We start from the raw sequence: 19482 nt of genomic DNA on the forward strand, positions 1-19482 counted from the left end.
GGTTGGGGCTAGTGCTGGTTCTTGAAATGCTGGGGACCCCATAGTCATTTTGTCCCCCGTATTTTGGGAACCAGCGCCGGACCTTGAGCCTGGTGCTGGTTTCATTAAATCAAGGGGACCCCTATTTGTCGGGGACCGTGATTTTATGTCACCAGCACCGGCTCAATGAGCCCGGGGCTGGTTATGCTCTGGCGGGGGCCCCCGCGCAGTTGTTTTTTGTTTTTTTTAATTGCGATTTCCTGCAAATGTGCGATTTTCAGACCTGAAAATCGCACATTTTCAGGACTAAAGAAATCGCATCAAATCGCACCTAGTCGCACTATTTGGGCCGTTTTTCGCATCTCATTAAATATGCGAAAAACGGCCCAATCTTGCGATTTTCAAAAGTGCGATTAGGTGCGGTAAAAATCATGCGTTTTTTACCGCTACACATAGAATGTCACCCAAGATGTCTATGTCGGCAGATTTCAACACATACACCCAAAACAGTGAAAAACATGTTGACCTTTTGCTTGTGTCAACCTTTTTTCAATGTGGACCTAAAGCCTTATGTTGACCTATTGACTGTCAACCAATTGTGATGGACCCAATTACCATCACCCTAATGATCCACACCCCTTACCAGATGTTCCTGCACATTCATGTTTGCTTAGAAGTTGATGATTACTCACTATGGGCCAGATGTATCAAGCTTCAAAAGTGCTAAAATGGACAGTGATAAACAGCCAGCCAATCAGCTCCTACCTGTCATGTTACAGGATGGGTTTGATTGGCTGGTTGCTTATTACTCTCCATGTTATCACTTTTTGAAGCTTGATACATCTGCTCCTAAATGAGAATATTTTGTTTCTCGGCATACACTGTATCACTAAAGAAACAAACGTTCAGTATTATGAGAACGGCTTGTGTAAAAGCATTGCATTGCTAGACAATATATGTAGTAAATATCCTTCAAAACCAGGTAGAAGATGTCCTGGGAATTGGAAATGTTATTCTGAGCTGAAGTTAATGTTGCCTTTATGTCAGCAGTTGGGCATGTTCATCCTCATGAGTATTTCACATATTAAGTGAATGCGCTTACAGTAGAACTGCTGTAGATGGTCCGGTGGATAGGGGACACGCGCGTTGTCTCTCCCTTGTCAGACTCACAGCTAAATGTGTTCTGCATTACTCACTTTCTGACAGATCCATGATGTAATGTCCATGAGTTTTATATTGCTAGACTGTCACTGAGACAGGAGTGGTAGAAAAGGGCACATGCCTATTACAGATAAAGGTACCTTTAATTTATGTCCCGATCTATATATATTCTATCCGAATTTCAGATGCAAACATAGAGCATGCTTCTATGCTCTGCCTGTGGGCCACTAAGGGATACTGGATTTGTGGACAGTGAATAGGAGATGTACTGTACAGTATACATGAATGTGATCATGAAAGAGAGCAAAGATATGAAATGTGAAGTGCAATTAATGTAAAAATGAAATAAAAACCGTTCTCAAAATCCCAGCAATAATCACCTATCGATACCAGTGAAAGTATGAAATGGCTAGTTCATATTGACCTAAGTACATGTGGCAGAATCTACATATTTCCACACAGATTCAGTAGCACACTCATGTAAGGAATATCGTCAGTTACAATACTCACTAGTGGACAAAGACAATACAGCTAACAATATTATTGGTATTCGGTGTAGTCATGTCCTTGAGTATGGGATACAGAATATTGTAATAGAGCTTTTATGAACTCTATAACATACAGTATTTCTTTTTACTTCAACATTAATTCATGTTAATAATTGTATATAATATTAAATGATGGGACTGCTGGGCAGATACTGTATGCCAAAGCTGATTAAAGTAGCTGCTCCTAATGCTTTATTAAACTCACCATCGGGTATCCTCCCGGTTTACACCTTGTCTGTTGACAAACCTAAACACAACCTTAACTCTAAACTTAAATAACTTACCCTAAAATAAGACACGGACACAAAGTTCTGGCGTTTCAAAAGTATGTCAAATTTATTTTGACAACTAAAACTATGACTATAAATGGTGGCGGCACTAAAGAACGGTCACTATAGGAAAGGTGGGGTTAAAGATCACTATGCATACATACATCGCTGGTGATCACTCTCCCTGGTCAGCCACCAGGCCTGGTGGTGACGGCCATCCCCCAGACAAAAGCATGGCCCATGACAATCGATGTCGAGGGAGAGTGCACCCCACTACCTACACACACAGAGTTCTTAAAGAATGACCGTTCTTTACCGCCACCGGAGAAGAAGAGAAAGAGGGCAGGGTGGGTGGGGCTTCTTCAGACAGAGAATTTGTCACTATAACTCGTGATCCCTTCCTACCCTGTCTAGAACCCTCCCCCTGCTCTGATAGGCCTTGTGCCCATCCTCATTAACATACATGTGACCAACAGCACTGTGTAACCTGTGAAGAACCCTCAGTGGTTTATGCTCCTTCAGGCTTAATCAGCCCTCTGTGTTTCTTAATAACTAATGTATAGCATCAAATTCCCCCCAAAATCACAGGCAACTGGTCCCAGCACTATCCACATTTCCTCTACGCAGGGGCTGGCTGGCAACTTTCAGCCTGGGGGGCAACACAAGCAAGTGGCCCACCACCATCACCATCGTTTCACCACCCAACCCTCTCCCCTCTATGTAGTATGCAGCAATTATTAAACAATCATTCCCCTACACATACAGCCCCGAAACAGGGACAGTGCGCGCCGGAGGCGCGCTGCAAAATTTTACCCTGTAATGCCCATTACACATAATGGCCCTTATTCTGGTTGGTGCGGTCAGAGCCGCACACGGGGCTCCGACCGCACAAACCAAGGGCCGCCCACCAGACGGATCGCCACGGCCGTCCGTACACGGACGGCTGGCGATCCGCATTAAAATGGTGGAGGCTACGCCTCCACCATGGTGGGAGCTGCCCCCTGCATTCGATGGTCGTCGACCATCGAAGGCAGGCCCGCACGCCGCGGCAGCTCCCGCAAGCTAAGACCACACGGACAATCGTCCGTGTGGTAGCTTGTATGGGGGCTGAAAGCTGACATCCGGCGACGTCAGCTTTCCGCCCCCATGTCATGGTAATGAGGGCGTCATGCCCTCATTACCATGCATACGCCCCGCGTTTGCATGGGAACGCCCATGAAACGCGGGGCGTACACATAGGGAAATGAGGGCATGAAGCCTCTCACGCCCCTATACGCCCCCTTTGCGGCGGACGAAATACGTCTGCGGCGAAGGGGGCTGCACATGCGCAGATTGACCTCTGCGCATGTGCAGAGTCCAAACATCGGCGGTACGGCCGCACGCGGGCCGTACCGACCGAATCAGAATAAGGGCCAATGTCACACACCGTAATGCCCATTCCACATAAAGCCAACACCGCAATGCCCAATAAACATAATGCCAATTAAACAATGCCCATTACACATAATGCCAACACCGATATGCCCATTACACATATTGCCGCACACCGTAATGCCAATTAAACAATGCCCATTCGGCCATTCCACATAATGCCAACAACTTAATGCCCATTACACATAATGCCACACACCGTAATGCCCATTCCACATAAAGACAACACCGCAATGCCCATTAAGCATAATGCCAATTAACCAATGCCCATTACACATAATGCCAACACCGATATGCCCATTACACATATCGCCGCACACCATAATGCCAATTAAACAATGCCCATTCCACATAATGCCAACACCGCAATGCCCATTGCACATATTGCCACACACCGTAATGCCCATTACACATAATGCCCATTACACATAATGCCACACACCGTAATGCCCATTCCACATAAAGACGACACCGCAATGGCCATTAAGCATAATGCCAATTAATAAATGCCCTTTACACATAATGCCATCACCGCAATGCCCATTACACATAATGCCACACACCGTAATGCCCAATAAACATATATTTGCCTGCTTTAACCCGTGGAGTGGCACTGTTTGTTCGAGAGAGAGAGAGAGAGAGAGAGAGGGAGAGAGGGAGAGACACATATATACACACACACACATATATATACACACATGTAAAAGTCTAGGCAGAACAATGTACTTACAGTGTTTCCTAGCAGGGTCAGCTTGAGCTCAGCCTCCATGAGCTCCTCCAGGGCCCCCTCACTGCATGCAGCATGAACAGTTCCTTGTACCTTCCTTTTGCAGGGCCACCCACGCTCCCGCCGGCGGCCTCCGCAGGTTAACTGTAACCTACCCCCCCTCCCCCTCTCGGCAGCCCTAGGTAAATGTTCGGCAGCCCTAGGTAAATGTTCGTTGCCTAGGGGTTCCTCCTTTTAAACAGCGCGCCAGCGCTACCCGAAGCCGCACTTCCGGGTAGCGCTGTCTGCGGCGCGCTGTCATCCTCTGACAGATACTAGAGGTACAGCAGTACCTCTAGTGTCTGTCTCCTCCTAGGCGGCGGCCATTTTTGGAGGGGCCGTCGCCATGGAGGCCTGTGTGCGGTAGCAGTACCCGACGTGCGGCAGCAGGGTAATGATTATGTCAGTGCACACAGTCGGCCCTGGCCCAGACCAGCCACTACATACCGGCCCGGGGGGCATGTGGCATCCTGCCCCCCGGCCCAGCCCGCCCCTGCCTCTACGGCAGTGGTTCCCAAATTTTTCTGAATCACGGCACCCTGGAGTATCAGAATTTTTTCAGAGCACCCCTAGGATTAAAGTTTCTGATTTAGAAAAATAATATTAAATTAAGAAAATTATGTTTATATGTCATCCTTAGTTCTAATTTTGTAGGGAGAGACAGGATTCACTTCTGTTCTTCCACATAGTACGCCCCCCTCGCAGCGTGTGTTCACATGCACGGCCTGTGAATGGATGTTTAACATAAACATTCATTCGCAGCCTTTGATGATGTGAAGGAATGGCGGCTGCGAGCGGACCAGAATAAGGCCCATTGTACTAACCAACAGGTCATTTAGTGTTTTCTTTTAGTCTAGTCCTATTGTTCTATTGCCTGTATTAACGATGTATGCAAGTGAGTAGTAGAGGAGTAAGGAATAAAAACCACTGATCTTTATATATAGAGTACAGTAAGTGGCTTATTAGGAAAACAAGTAAGTTACAAGCCTCAAGCATAAACATTGTGCATCAGCTCTCAAGACATTTCAAATCAGAATGCCTGTACGACACACATGGCGTCATCTAACTAGCTGCATATGTGGACTAGCTGTGCACTCTACTGTGGGAGGACTACATGGAAGCTAGAGTAAGTGGTGCTAGTGTGGTAGTGTGTCCAATGCATTTTTAGCCATGGAGAAGTTGATGATGATGATTGCAGCTCCTTTGCATAGGATCTATATTAAGATACATATAAATGTGTGTACATTCTAGTAGCATCTTTACGTTTGTTACCAGCGTTCCAGCTAAAGTCTACTTAAGGCCAGTTCTACATTTATTTTGAATTATAGATAAAACATTAATTAATAATAATAATTGGGCTAACTAATAAACATGACACATATTTGACTCATAGAAATCCTATATAGACAAAAATCTAATGGGGCTCCTCACCACTATGAGTGGAATTTAAGTATTTTGTGTGACAACGGCCACAGATGGTGCTCGACGGAGCAATTTAAGTGTTTTTTCATTCAGCCGCACACAGCCGCTGGTGATGACATTACTGTTATGGGCTGGTAACTAGTATGTTATACATGTCATATAAAATCCCTATAAAGGGCCAACAGTGAGAACAATAATAGCAAAGAATTGGTGCCAGCGGGCAAGACAATACACTCATAGGTAAATTGATTGGGGAAGGCTTATTGGTATTGTATTGCTATTGTTTTCTGGCTGGAACTGAATAATTAAATACATTATTCTTTTAATAAAAAATTACAGATGGAGCCGGGCTGGTCTTTGCAGGGGATGGTGGCAGAATCACCAGCCGCCATCTGTATCTGCGAAAGGGGACGCGCGCGCACGAGATGCGTGCGCGTACCCTTCAGACAGCGCTTCCCCCGGGTCCCTGGCGGTCACCCGGGGTCCCACCGCCTCCCCGCTCCACCCTCGCCGCCTCCCCTAACCCTGTCCATCTCCCTGATGCGGAGACGGACAGGGTTCCCGTCGCCCTGCCGCCCGGAAACTGAGACGCGCGTGCGTGTGAGATTGCTATCCATGCTCGTCTCAGCCATATACCATATACCACTAGACCCCATAGCAAAAGTTTGTAATGGCCTCTATGTAGCACCCAATGGTGAAAAATGTATATAACACAGGTAACTTTGGCATAGAAGGTGGGCCCCCCTCAGCTCTGGGCCCCATAGCAGCTGCACTCCCTGTGCCTATGGTAGTTACACCCTAGATTGTACATACCTCTTGTATTTGCAGACGGCCATCTGAAGTGACGTCATATGCAGACATGAATCGGTCCTTCACTCTCTGCACTTTTTCTTGAGTTATTGCATTCTAGAATAGAACAAATAGATTGGCAATTGCTTCATAGAACATTTTCTTTTACTTGTCATACTGTAATTCGATTGCTATAACGTTTCATTTTTCCGGTTAATGTTACAGATATAATAATATAAAATGAGTTTTAATAAATTAAACAGTTTACACGTTTTACTTTTCTTCTCAAAATGAATTACACATAAAACCTCAGTGTCTCATGCAATATAACAGTAGAACCTTTCACGCTGCTGGAGCGCCCAATGCAAGCCCCCAGATTATTCGATTCTATTGCGAATATCCTCTATTGGTTTCCTAAGCAAAGTGACCATCAGGGTACATTTACTAAAGCTTTTAAAAATGAAAAAGAGGTGATGTTGCCCATAGTAACCAATCAGATTCTGTCTATCATTTTCCAGGATGCAATAGAGAATTGACAGACAGAATTTGATTGGTTGCTTCAGGCAACATCACCACTTTTCAATTTTAGAAGCTTTAGTACTGCCTGCCCCCGCTGCCCACGTCACCCAGCAATTTCCATGGGAAAGCCCAGCGTTTTCATGGGAATGCCCATGGCTGAGTACCCTGGCCCGCCATCCCCCACCCGCAATGTTGGGTGCGTTCGTCCATGGCAAACAGATTGTTAGTCGAGTGCACGCACCCAACATTGCTGGCACATGCGCATTTATAAAACATCGAGCTTGCATGCGAATTGGGCTGATTTCACATGATCCCAAAGGATCGGGCCGCAAAATTGGCCCAAATTAAATGTGCATGACATACCCCCAATGGACAGGAAGCAGCAGCCCAAATCTTATTAGTGTACAGGGGCATTAAGACAGTAGTTCTGATTCAATTCTGGGCAGTGTGTACCTAGCTAAAGTGTGAAATAGAGATACAGGAAAATCGTCATAGGAAGCATCAAATACTTAATACAGATGCAGTTGGTGAATATGAAATGTGGAACAAAAAGAGAAATGACATTTCCGATACAGTTTTAGCCATAGAGGGAAAGGGAGAGTAAATGCATTCCTCAGCTATTAGGATGTGATGCTAAAACATTGTGATAGGATAACGGTAAAACAATACAGTTTCTGGTGTTGGAGTAAGGTGAGGTGCCAATTAAGGACCTTAGTTATGATTAGGAAAATGTACAATCAAAATGTCAAATTTTTAATTGATTGAGCCACACCTTATGCAGACTATGCAAAGTAAGACAGAGGCAGAAAAATGACTTGGGCTGCATATCTGAGAGGCTCAAACATTTAGACTTGCTGTAAGTTGTGACATATATAATTAGACAGAAGGACCTGCCAAACTGTTATTCCCATAGCAGCTGCATCGGTGACTTGGAGGTAGAGGTCAAACTTAAGACGTGATGGTACAAAAAAAGAAATGCTGCCTTTGCAAATGCTGTGTGTGAGTCTTGAAAATAACGGGGCAGATGTATTAAGCCTGGTGAAGTGATAAAGTGGCCAGTGATAACGCAGCAGCCAGTCAGCTCCTCCAGCCATTACCTTGTGCTATGGCCATTGTTAATGTGCTGCTGATAAGCACGGTCCCCTTTACACTCAGCAGCAGCTGTTACAAGTATCTTTTTAATTCCATACTTCATTATTACTCTACAGCCTATAGAGTTGCTGCCTTAAGAGAATTAACATGAGAGAAACTCTTGTACTACAGTATGCTCCTAAAGTAGCGAATAAGACTTTGGGTTTACTTTATTGTTATTAATAGTTCACATACAGTACATGAACAATCGGGTCCGGTATGGGATCCCAGCGGTCAGAATCCGATCCCGACCGCCACAATCCCGATCGCAAAACAAGCTCAATGCCGCCCCTTGCGGGCTCTCTGCGCTTACCTCATTGTGCTTGGAACACTCCTTTATTCTCCCTCTATGGGTGTCGTGGACACCTACAGAGGGAGAAAATGGCGTGATTGTGGCGGACGGGATCCTGGCATCAGTATTTCAACCGCTGGGATTTTGCCCGCATCCCAAACAATCAACAAAATTTGTACATTAAGTACAGAGACCATAAAACATAAGTAAATCATCGAAAAATTACTAATTTTGAAGTCATGTTAGAGAATAAAGGGTGCAGCTATATCCTATTACTCTCCTTGCACTCTGACACGGACATGTGCCTGGCATTGTGCTTTACGGTGGATAAGGAATCAATAGTTCTTATAGGGGACAAAGAATAATAAGCCCGACAGATGGCGAGAGGGAATAATTACCTCCCCTCTAGCTTCCAACATACAATGACTTAATTGGACATGACATATTACCCTTTTGGGTGTTATAGTAAACCAGATGTGTTGCTGATCACCTGGGGCATGACAGGTATTCATTAAAAAAGAGATAACAAGTCAGAGAAAACAGAAACATCCATGTCTATCATGTAGAGTTAGATCGACGCATTTATTCCTGAAATGTAGAAGGCAACTCATACAAGAGTACATACATCTGTAAGTTCAGTCCTGTACAGGTGGTAAATGCTCCAGATGCATGTAAGGTATACAAGTATGTATTTACAGCACATTATACTATAGTAGATTGTGAGTTCATGTGTTTTTGTGATTTACACTACTGTGACTTTAATAATGCATGTACTACTAACATTGAGGTGTAATATTCACAAGTGAGAACAGTGTATTGGCAGTAACTAATAAACGTTAGATAAATTTTCAAGCTGGGGTGACTAATCTGCAATCAGTCAATCAAAAGAGACTTGTTAGTTTTGCAGACAGTCATCGACATCTCTGTGCTTTACTGCACCAGGGGCCTGATTCAGCTGTTGTGCGAATTTGCAGAAGTCTGCAATCAGTTCGCAACTCACTCACTGAAAACCAAATGCTTCAGGGAGACGGGCAGGGTTAAGGGCCCCATACATCAGCAATAATTGTGACAATTTTCAGATATGGAGATGATTGCCACAATTAATTTTAGATGTGTGGGCTCCCCCTTTTGGCAATCCCAATCAAAATCGACAATCGATTGCTTAATCAGGTTTTTAAACATGTTTAATAATCTGGTATTATCTGCAGATCTTTTTTATATGTGTGGGCATTCCCAATTCGTCTTCTTCATCTATTTACATTATGAACAGCTGAAATGACAATCGATTGGGCAATTTCCAGATATGAAGATGCAATCTTTAGATGGAAAAATCTGCCGATCACTGAAATAAATCTGTAATGTGTGGGCAAAGTCAGATAGATTGTAAAATCCATTTATCTGGCCAAAATATCCCTATATCTGAAAATCCATAAATTGTGATTGCTGATGTATGGGGCCCATTAGGGGCTGGGGTCGGGGCAGCGAGGTGGGCCGGCGGCTAGGGCATGGGAGGCAACGGGGACCCTGGCGGGAGCCGGCCGCTGGTGGGGGCTGACGATAATTTTGCCAGCCCCTGCAATGAAGACGCCGACTCCATCTGTAATTAATGGTGCTGAGCATCAGGAGTCAAGTCACACTGGCTGCACAAGTGTGCAATGCATTACTGGGAGTTGACTAAGTTCAATAAGACTTTGCACACAAGAGGTCAGAGGCTGAGAGGCTTGTGCTGCTTAGTGGAGCTCATCATATGCTTCTCAGGCCCATGAAGGATAGCTGCCTTGTCATGATATATATATATATATATATATATATATATATATATATATATATATATATATATATATATAGAAAGCACTTACCCCCTCGCAGAAAGGATTGGAGCCGGCACACGGTAGTAGGTGAAGAAAAAAAGGGTTTATTGCAATTACATCATTGCACAAAGAGACAGCTGCTGACCTGTTTTTTTTTTTTTTTTTATCTTCACCTACTACCGTGTGCCGGCTCCAATCCTTTCTGCGAGGGGGTAAGTGCTTTCTATTAACCACATTATGTGCCTGGCACCGGAACAGTTTTATCTTTAACCAGAGTGCCAACCTGAGAACCCAACTGTCTATATATATATATATATATATATATATATATATGGGGAAGGAAGATATAGAGGTGCGCTCAAGGGGTGGTTTCACCAGTCCACAATTTGTAAAAATACAGAAAATTTATTTTTTACAATAAAACAGTTTAAAATGTACAAGTCTTGAAATCGTTTATAATCAATTTCGTGGTTCAGTGCAAGACTTCAATCACAGGTGCAGCATGATCATATGAGAAACCCTACGCGTTTCGTCCCCTAGGGACTTCTTCAGGGGTAGTACACCAAGATCGATAAGCTTTTTAAACCTTGATTACATGTGAAAATGTAGGAGTACACTCTTGGGTGAGTGTTTTAGATGGTGATATGGTCACCGTTGTAGGTCTACCAGTCCTGTGCTGGTCCACTCAATGGATGGCAGCGATTTCAATAAATCAGAGCACAATATAACGCCCCTTCAGCTGATGTCCTTTTCTAAGTTCCCGTCAGTTCTTAGATAAAAATATTAGTCTGAGTCTACCTTCCGGAAACACAGTCAGCGTGGAGACTGGGTCCCTCTCCACGCTGACTGTGTTTCCGGAAGGTAGACTCAGACTAATATTTTTATCTAAGAACTGACGGGAACTTAGAAAAGGACATCAGCTGAAGGGGCGTTATATTGTGCTCTGATTTGTTTAAAAAAACTGTCTTCCGTATGGGGGGCAGCCATTTTCTGGAAGACACTTTTTTCATAAGTGCTTTCCGAGCATACTGAGCTGCAGTCCACAACGGAGGTACCGGCACGGGGTAAGTCGACACGGGGGGGGGGGGGGGCGCCGACACGCGGGGTGGGGTGGGGGGGCGTCGACACGCGCGGGGGCGTCGACATGCGCGGGGGCGTCGACATGCGCGGGGGGGCGTCGACATGCTCTCGGTCGACACGCGAGGGGGGGGGGAGCTGCACGGAGGGGAGGGCTGAAGGCTGCACTGGCTTTGACCCTGTATTTGGAAAGTTTCCAAAAACGGGTCTGCCAGTGTCAAAAAATCGGCACTTAAACGGTAATATACCGTTTAAGTGCTGCGGTGTGAAAGGGGTTTTATCTGGCAGACCCGTTTTTGGAAACGTTTCCAAATACAGGGTCAAAGCCAGTTATGCGGTCTGAAAGCAGCATTACATGGGGTGCAAGCTGGTGAATATCGTACTAAAGCTCCATATTGATTATGGGACAATGCAGTAGTATATTCCATAGAGAAGGAGTTTCCTATGCTGGAAGTAGAGGTCATATCCATGGCGCATGCAGGGGGGGGGGGTTCTGGTTGCACAGAAACCCCCCTGACAGGCAAAGTTTGTTTTCTGTCAGCTGCCGACCTCCTAACGCTGCGGCTTCCAAATGGCTCCTCTTGTGCTCTCTGTGCTTTGCAAAGCAGACTGCAAAGACGAGCACCAGGCACTGACAGCGGCACTTAGACTAGAATAAGCAGTGACAGCAGGACATTGGCAGTGGCAGTCACTTGGGGAGGAGCAGCAGTCAGACGCTCTTGGTGCCAAAAAATTGCAGAGAGCTGCGCAGTTCACCTCGCGGTCGCCTGACTCGCACACAAGCGCCACAGAATCCAAGCATGATCTCCCACAATGGTGAGTACTCGCTATGTCTCCCACTGAGCCCCCCTGCTCCCGCTTCCTCAGGGTTCCAGTCAGTGCCATCTCCCACGCAAGCACTGCTCAGCTTGCAGCTGCCTGTGTCCAAGCCTGACTGTCCATCCCAGGCAGCGCAGTTCCCCTCTCTGGCAGGCTGTCTCAGGAGACCTCTGTCTTCAGTGTGGCCTGCAGTACACTCCCCCAGTGCAGCCCTGCAAAATACTGTCCAGGTAGGGATTCCCCCTTCAGCTACCACGGGAGAACCTTCTGCCATAAGCCCCAACAAAGTCCCTGCATTCACTACTGGTGGGGCTGCATCATTTTACCCTTCCCTGCCTTTCTGGGTCATTGTGTGTATGTGTGTATAAAATATATATAGGACAAAGAAAAGGAGTATACAGTGCTGGGTTAATCTGAATAATAACCAATTACAATAGTGTGAATAAATATAAATACATTTATTGTATAAAAATACATTAGAGAATTCTCTAAAAAAAAGAAAAAAATGGGGATTGTATTGGATAAAAAGACCCGTTGGAGTATTAAAAAGCAGTCATATGCATGCGTATGTGCTCCAGGTGGATGCGTATGTGCTCCAGGTGGGGTGGAGCAGGCAGTTCAACTAAGCCAAGATGTTTGGATATAATTACCAATGGTGGAGGTTAGATGGTGAAACCTCATAGATTGGCCAAGATGATGGTTCCGGTCTATTGACCAGTGTGTGGATCCAAGTACCTCAGATGGTAAAGCAGGAGTGGCAGATGAGATGATAGATGAGACACTGTCAACGATCACTGCAAAAGGAGGTATAAGCTGTGGAAGCACAATGGTGGAAGTCTGGTCCGGAATGTGAATACACCGAAGGCAAAGCTGGAGCGGATTGGTGTTGAGGCTCTTGATTGGGGCCTTAAAAGGGGTAAGGCTCAACGCGTTTCGACGTATCAAACATCTTCATCAGGAGCAGTAATGTCCAACAGTGTGAGGAGGCTCTATATATACCTCCTGGATTGATTGGGGGAGTGTACACAGGGGTCATGTGGACACATTCTTAATATAGACAATAACACAGTAAAATGAATATACAGACATATAAAAACGTTGGTTAATAACCTGTTCTATTAGCAATAAATGATGTTACTGTACTTTCTCCTGTGCACCCTTTAATAACCAACATTTTTATATGTCTGTATATTAATTTTACTGTGTTATTGTCTATATTAAGAATGTGTCCCCTGTGTCCACATGACATACGCACATACGCATCCACCTGGAGCACATACGCATGCACATGACTTCTTTTTATCCAATACAACCCCCTTTTTTTTAGAGAGAGAGAATTCTCTAATGTATTTTTATACAATAAATGTATTTATATTTATTCACACTATTGTAATTTGTTTATTATTCAGATTAAACCAGCACTGTATACTCCTTTTCTTTGTCCTTTTAACATAATAGGGAGCCTTACACACTCCCATATACTGCATTTGTGGTTCACCTTTTTCTTTTCTTTTACCCAGTATAAAATATATATGTATGTATGTGGAGAAGGGTTGATTGGGGGGGGGGGGGGGGGATATCAGGGTACCGGGTTCTGTTGCCAGCCAGCCCTAAACAGGGTTAGCTCTCATCCTCACTCAGTTCAAATGCGACCTCTCAGGGAGGGGGGTGCACACTAATTATAGCCTATAGCTTTTTTCCTGTGGGGGACATTGTTTTTCCACCTGTGGTGGCTTTTTGGGGGGTGGGGGTTGGTATTGCGCACATTTCTGGAAACCCCCTTCAGAAATCCTGCTTTTGCCCCTGCATATAGGATTTCTTAAGAACTGTTTGATCAGAGCTGACAGATGTAGCTTTCATAAATGTATTCACCCCTTTTATTTCCCTTGTTTTGCAAGATGCTGGCCTCTACCGCAGATTCTTTCTCCTATCAGAGGCCTCTAGTGTGCGTTAACTTTATATATAGTAACTTTATATATAGTATTGCAGCAAGTTCCAGAGGTAAAGGAGTTCCCAAACCATTGTTTAACTAAAAGGTTTTTTTAAAGAAAGAAAAATGACACCACAGTCTAAAACAAATAATGATTGTCAGCAAACTGGGCGATAGCAGCCTGATAGTGCCAGCTCCTTGGTTGAGAATTTACGGTACTTGTTTCCTAGCACGGCGCCACCGATTTACATTGTATGGTATCGGGTCTGTCAAATCGGGTCGCATCGCATCGCATGCGATGCGATGCAACCCGATTTGACCCGATTTCTAATTGTACAGCCACCCTGATGGCTGATTACTATATTAAATGCCCCCCCAGACCCAATTTTTAATTGTATACCCACCCTGATGGGTAATTACTATGTGAAATGCCCCCCCATTGTTAATGCCACGCCATGATCAACGCCAACCCGAAGTGTGGCGACCTTTTCATACCCCCACTATCCATGTCGGCGTGGAGTTGATTTTATATAGTGTGGCGAGTGCATCGAGCCACCGAGCCCGAAACGTGGCTAGCGCAGCAAGCCCCGCGAGGGGACGAGCATTACTTCACATGTATTCCACGTCCGCTCGCGGGTCACGCTGCGCCCGCCACGCTTCGGGCTCGGTGGCTCGCTGCACTCGCCACACTTCGGGTTGGCATTGATCGTGGCGTGGCGTTAACAATGGGGGCGCATTTGACATACTAATAAACCATAATGGTGGGTATACAATAAAAAATTGGGTCTGGGGGGGGCATTTAACATTGTAATCAGCCATCAGGGTGGCTGTACAATTTAAAATCGGGTATAATCGCGTTGCATCGCATCGCATGCCATTGTAATGGCATGCGATGCGACGTGATTTAACATTGTATGGGAACGTCTTAAAAACTTTCAAATCGGGTCTGTCGGGTCTGATCGGGTCCCATCGCATACCTTAAGTTATGGTATGCGATGGGACCCGATGGGCGCCGTGCTAGGAAACAAGTACCGAATTTACAGTTGTAATTTCCATGGCCCATATACTAAATTATGAGATGATTACACCGAAAAGTGTTATGTACAGTATGTTTATCTCCAATGTGGTCTTGAGATTGAGAAACATGATGCACATTTACAGAATTGTAAACCTCTCATCACATAGGTGTACACTATGGCCCTTATTCTGGTTGACCCGCTCAGCCGCAAATTCGCACGTGGACCGATGTTTTGTGTATGCACATGCGCAGCAGCATTTCTGCACATGTGTATACGCTGGGTGGTTGCGAATGCGAACTCGGCGAAAAGTCTGTTCGCCAGGTGCACGCACCCAGCCTTGCGAGCGGGGGGTGGAGAGGGGCGTGGTGTGCCGGCCTGGGCCATTAGAATATGTGAACACCCAGCATTTCATTGGTGTTCCCATGAAAATGCTGGGCGTACACATACTAATGTGTCCGTGACGCACGTGCGGGGGGCCGACAGCTGATATAACCGGATGTCAGCTGCTCGCCCAATTCCTTGCAATTCTACACGTATATGTAAGGGTGGTCTGAACTACCCTTACATATGCGTGTGACTTCACCATCATTCGATTTTTCGGCAACAAAAAATCCATTTGCAAGCCTTGCGAACGAATCCCAGGTGCAAATGGGTGACGCGGGTTTAAACATTCGCAAAGCGGGGTTAGAGTGACTCACAAGGGTGCAAAATAACATCCAAGCAAGTCAACCAGAATAAGGGCCAATATACGCCTTTTACAAAATAATAATTAAGGCAGATGCTCAAAAAGCATAACAGTGAGTGATCACACATACCTACAGTAAGTGCATCCGGCAGAAATCATTCCATACACTTCTATAGTATAGTAAATAATATGACAAGTATTGCCAAGAGTAAACTGGTCTCAGCAGGAAATATTCCTATTTGTTACAATGTGCTACTGGTGATACTGATCTGACAATCCCCAAATGTCAGGTAAATGACACCTATTTGGTAAATCGCTTATTTAGGTTGAAGGCTAAGACAGTATTGTCTCTCTATTATTCCCGTATCAAGATAATAGCAAAGGCCTAACGTCAAATAATGTGATACTGTATGTATCACAACGGATGGTCAGATAACTGTATACATGTCTTTCCCATGAGAGAGACACACAACGACATAGATATGATGTGTTAATGATGATGACTCTGTCTTTCCCTAAACCATCTTGTTTATATTCATTTGAGTTAGTGTACAGTAAAATGTTCTAATATGCCATTGTTATTAATAGCATGTTTCCATTCCTGAGATTTATGTGCTAAATATATTGTGCTCTTTTCAGCCAAATGGAACTAAATAATGTAGTAGATGCAAGATTCCCTGTTATCCTGAAATGTGTGCGAATGGTTCAAAGTGCAGCAAACAGAACAGTGCTGGATACAGCGAGAGTGATGCTAGAGAAACGGGAAACCCTGTATACAGTAGACACGCTGTCTATGCGCCACACCACCTGCTGTCTGCTTGTCACTCTATAAAAAATTCCCAGTGTCTTAAGAAAAATGTTTACATATAAACACTGTACAGACAACAAATATTTGCATAAAGTCACAGACGGAGCGACCACCAGTAGGAACCAGTGCTGGATTAATAGGAGCAACAGGGGCAGTCGCCCTGGGGCCCCTACACACAGGGAGCCCTCACACAGGGTAATCTGACCCTGCAACCAAGGGCGTAACTAACATAGGTGCAAGGGGTGCAGCTGCTATGGGGCCCTTTACAGTGTGAGTTATATGTGCTATATACATTTATTACCATCAGTTGTTAAATAGGGGGCCCTTACTAACATTTGCTATGGGGCCTACAAATATCTGGTTACGCCCCTGCCTGCAACTGTTACAGTGACTGCTAGGGCGGCCCAATGGTGTGGTGCGGTGAGTGACCTTTGGGCAGGTGATTACATATAGGTATTAAGGGGTGATCAGTGTATAAAATCTGGAAAATTTATTGGAGGAAGCCAGATCATTACCTTAATAACATTAAATAGAGCAAGGTGGGTTGTGGTTCTTACTGGCAGGGACCAGTATAAAGGCCCTTGAAATTACATCTTCCCTCTGTCTCTATTAGACAGCTGAGAGCAGGCTTGAATAGTTGTGCACTCCTGCACTCTCATTTTTTCCTCCATAGTGCAGTGACCCCAGTACATGGGGTCATGTGCCTCACTGAATTGTGTGGCACAGACCCGTGCAGCATTTAGCTCCTCAGAGGCAGGGCTGCTATCTGAAATTGTGGAGCCTGGGACTGATAAAATAGGCAGGGCACACCTGGGGCGGCGGAACGCGTCCGCCGACCTTTTCATACCCCCACTATCCATGTCGGCGTGGAGTTGAATTTATATAGTGTGGCGAGCACAGCGAGGGGACGCGGATTACTTTACATGTATTCCGCGTCCGCTTCGGGCTCGGTGGCTCGTTGCGCTTGCCACACTATATAAATTTTACTCCACGCCGACGTGGATAGTGGGGGTAATGAAAAAGTTGGAGGACGCGTAATGTCATGGCATCACACACCCTATAAAATCGCATGCGATTTTGCGGCAGATGCAATGTGATGCGATGGCCCGGGGCTGAGAGAGCAGTGAATAAATTACATAGGAAAATCACATCGCATCACACATCGCATGGCCCATGCGATGCGATTTCACTACGCAGACTAGCCCACTAAGCAAATTGCTTAGTGGGCGCCCAACTAACATATAAGTACCAACTATTCTAAGGGTATGGGTAAAAACCAGAACCAGACAGAACCCCGGAACGCCAGACGGGACAAACAACAGTAGACACAAAATTATGAAAATAATGACTGCGCCCAGGCTACTGCAGCCTATGGATACACCTTGAGATTCCCAAACCTCAAAAACATAAACAATACACAACAAATGGTATTCCAAAATGGCGCTGTAGTCTCCTCTCAAGAGATATGTGAATCTCAATCACCAAAGGGGATGGAATTGAATCTCCCTCCTTCTGTCCAGTCGTTCTTAAAGACAACCACAACTGACCTGGGTAAAGTTCCCTATGTGCCCGTAATGGTTTCTTTAAGTCTCCACAACCTCTGCATACATAAGTGCCGATGTCAAATCAGTAGATCATCAGGACCCCATGAAAAAATGGACTCACCAGAATCAGGTGCCCTATGTGCATGGAAAGGTTTCTTTAGCCTCCGCGCTCCCACAAGAAGACAGCTTACTTCATGGAATTCTTGCCGTATCCAAAAACATTTATTTCCATCAACAATAAAAAGACATAAAAGATGAATAAAAAGTGGGAAGGAAATCCCAAGGTGTGTGGTGGTCTGGGTTACCTCCCAATCCGGATAGAAGGCCGCCCAGTTGCTGAAGATGGTAACCAGCACCTACCACAAACCTCTAGGGTATTTCTCTACCTCCTCCAACCACCAACGCGTTTCGGGCTATGTGAATAAGCCCTTTTTCAAGGTGTGGAGAATACTACCACATACAGGGTTTATATACCCCATCCTAAAAGGCCATGTGCTGGGTGTTACCAAAAACATGGAAAATACAATACATACAATGCATCTTTAACAATCATAAAAAAGCACATTTAAAATCCTTAACAATATTGTAAATAATTATAAATATAGACCAGCAGCAAAAATGAAAAAACTCACAGGATATCAGTAGTAACACAATAAATGCGAGTGAGTGATCCAGCATAAGTCCATTCATGGTTTTACGCGTATTAGGTGTAAACAGCTGTGTTGTTTCTGCAGCTTGATGAAGTTTCGCGCTGTTCTCCGTACTTCCTGGTTAATGACACGCACAGCGCGTCATCCTGCGTCACTTCCGGTAACGCTGGAACGCAACAGACTTCCTGTTGCGCGTCCTGCGTGTCCTCTGTGCTCGCGCTGTCGCGCTCTCCTCAAAACTTTATTAGATACGTCTGCTGGATCTGAATGGAACGCAAATTGCTTCCTGGAAAAGGAGCTATGCGTTTCACTGGTATATATCATCAAGATTTTGCTTGGTTGTTTTTCTCTGGTTGTGCACTGAATTTCTCCAATTGTTCCATGACATACAACACAGAGTAGAAGAACAAATATTAGTGTGTGGTACATTAATCAATAATAACAAATTATTAAAAAATGGATACAATAATCATATTAAAACAGGAAAAAAATATTAGAAGATGGGGATAACAGAGGGTTACAAAAAACATTTTAATTCAAACCCCACATTTAAACCTGCTGGCTCAATAGTATTAAGAGAGTAGATAGTTCTCATTTCCTCCTGTGATAATTTTTTATCCCTATCATTAACTCTCCAATGTTCAGATACAAGCTTTATACCACAAAAATTAACAATATGTTTAGTGTCCCCACCATGCATTTTTTTAAAATGTAAAGAAATATTATGGGACTCAACACCCTTGGTAATGTTCCGACAGTGTTCAGCTAATCTAATTTTCAATTGTCGGGTGGTTTTCCCGATATACACCTTTTGACATGAACACTCTATCAG

At 44.7% G+C, this 19482-nt stretch overlaps 1 protein-coding gene across 1 annotated transcript in view; it reads right to left on the reverse strand.

Annotated features, from left to right (window-relative positions):
- Positions 1-19482, reverse strand: part of SCGN (secretagogin, EF-hand calcium binding protein) — a 115035-nt gene that overhangs the window by 56549 nt on the left and 39004 nt on the right. The window contains exon 3 of the mRNA XM_083186263.1: positions 6390-6482. Coding sequence (XP_083042389.1) covers positions 6390-6482 — 93 coding nt within the window. The remainder of the gene's footprint in view (positions 1-6389; positions 6483-19482) is intronic.

Source organism: Crinia signifera, chromosome 5, assembly GCF_055691185.1.
Source record: "Crinia signifera chromosome 5, ASM5569118v1, whole genome shotgun sequence".
Taxonomy (NCBI): Eukaryota; Metazoa; Chordata; class Amphibia; order Anura; family Myobatrachidae; genus Crinia; species Crinia signifera.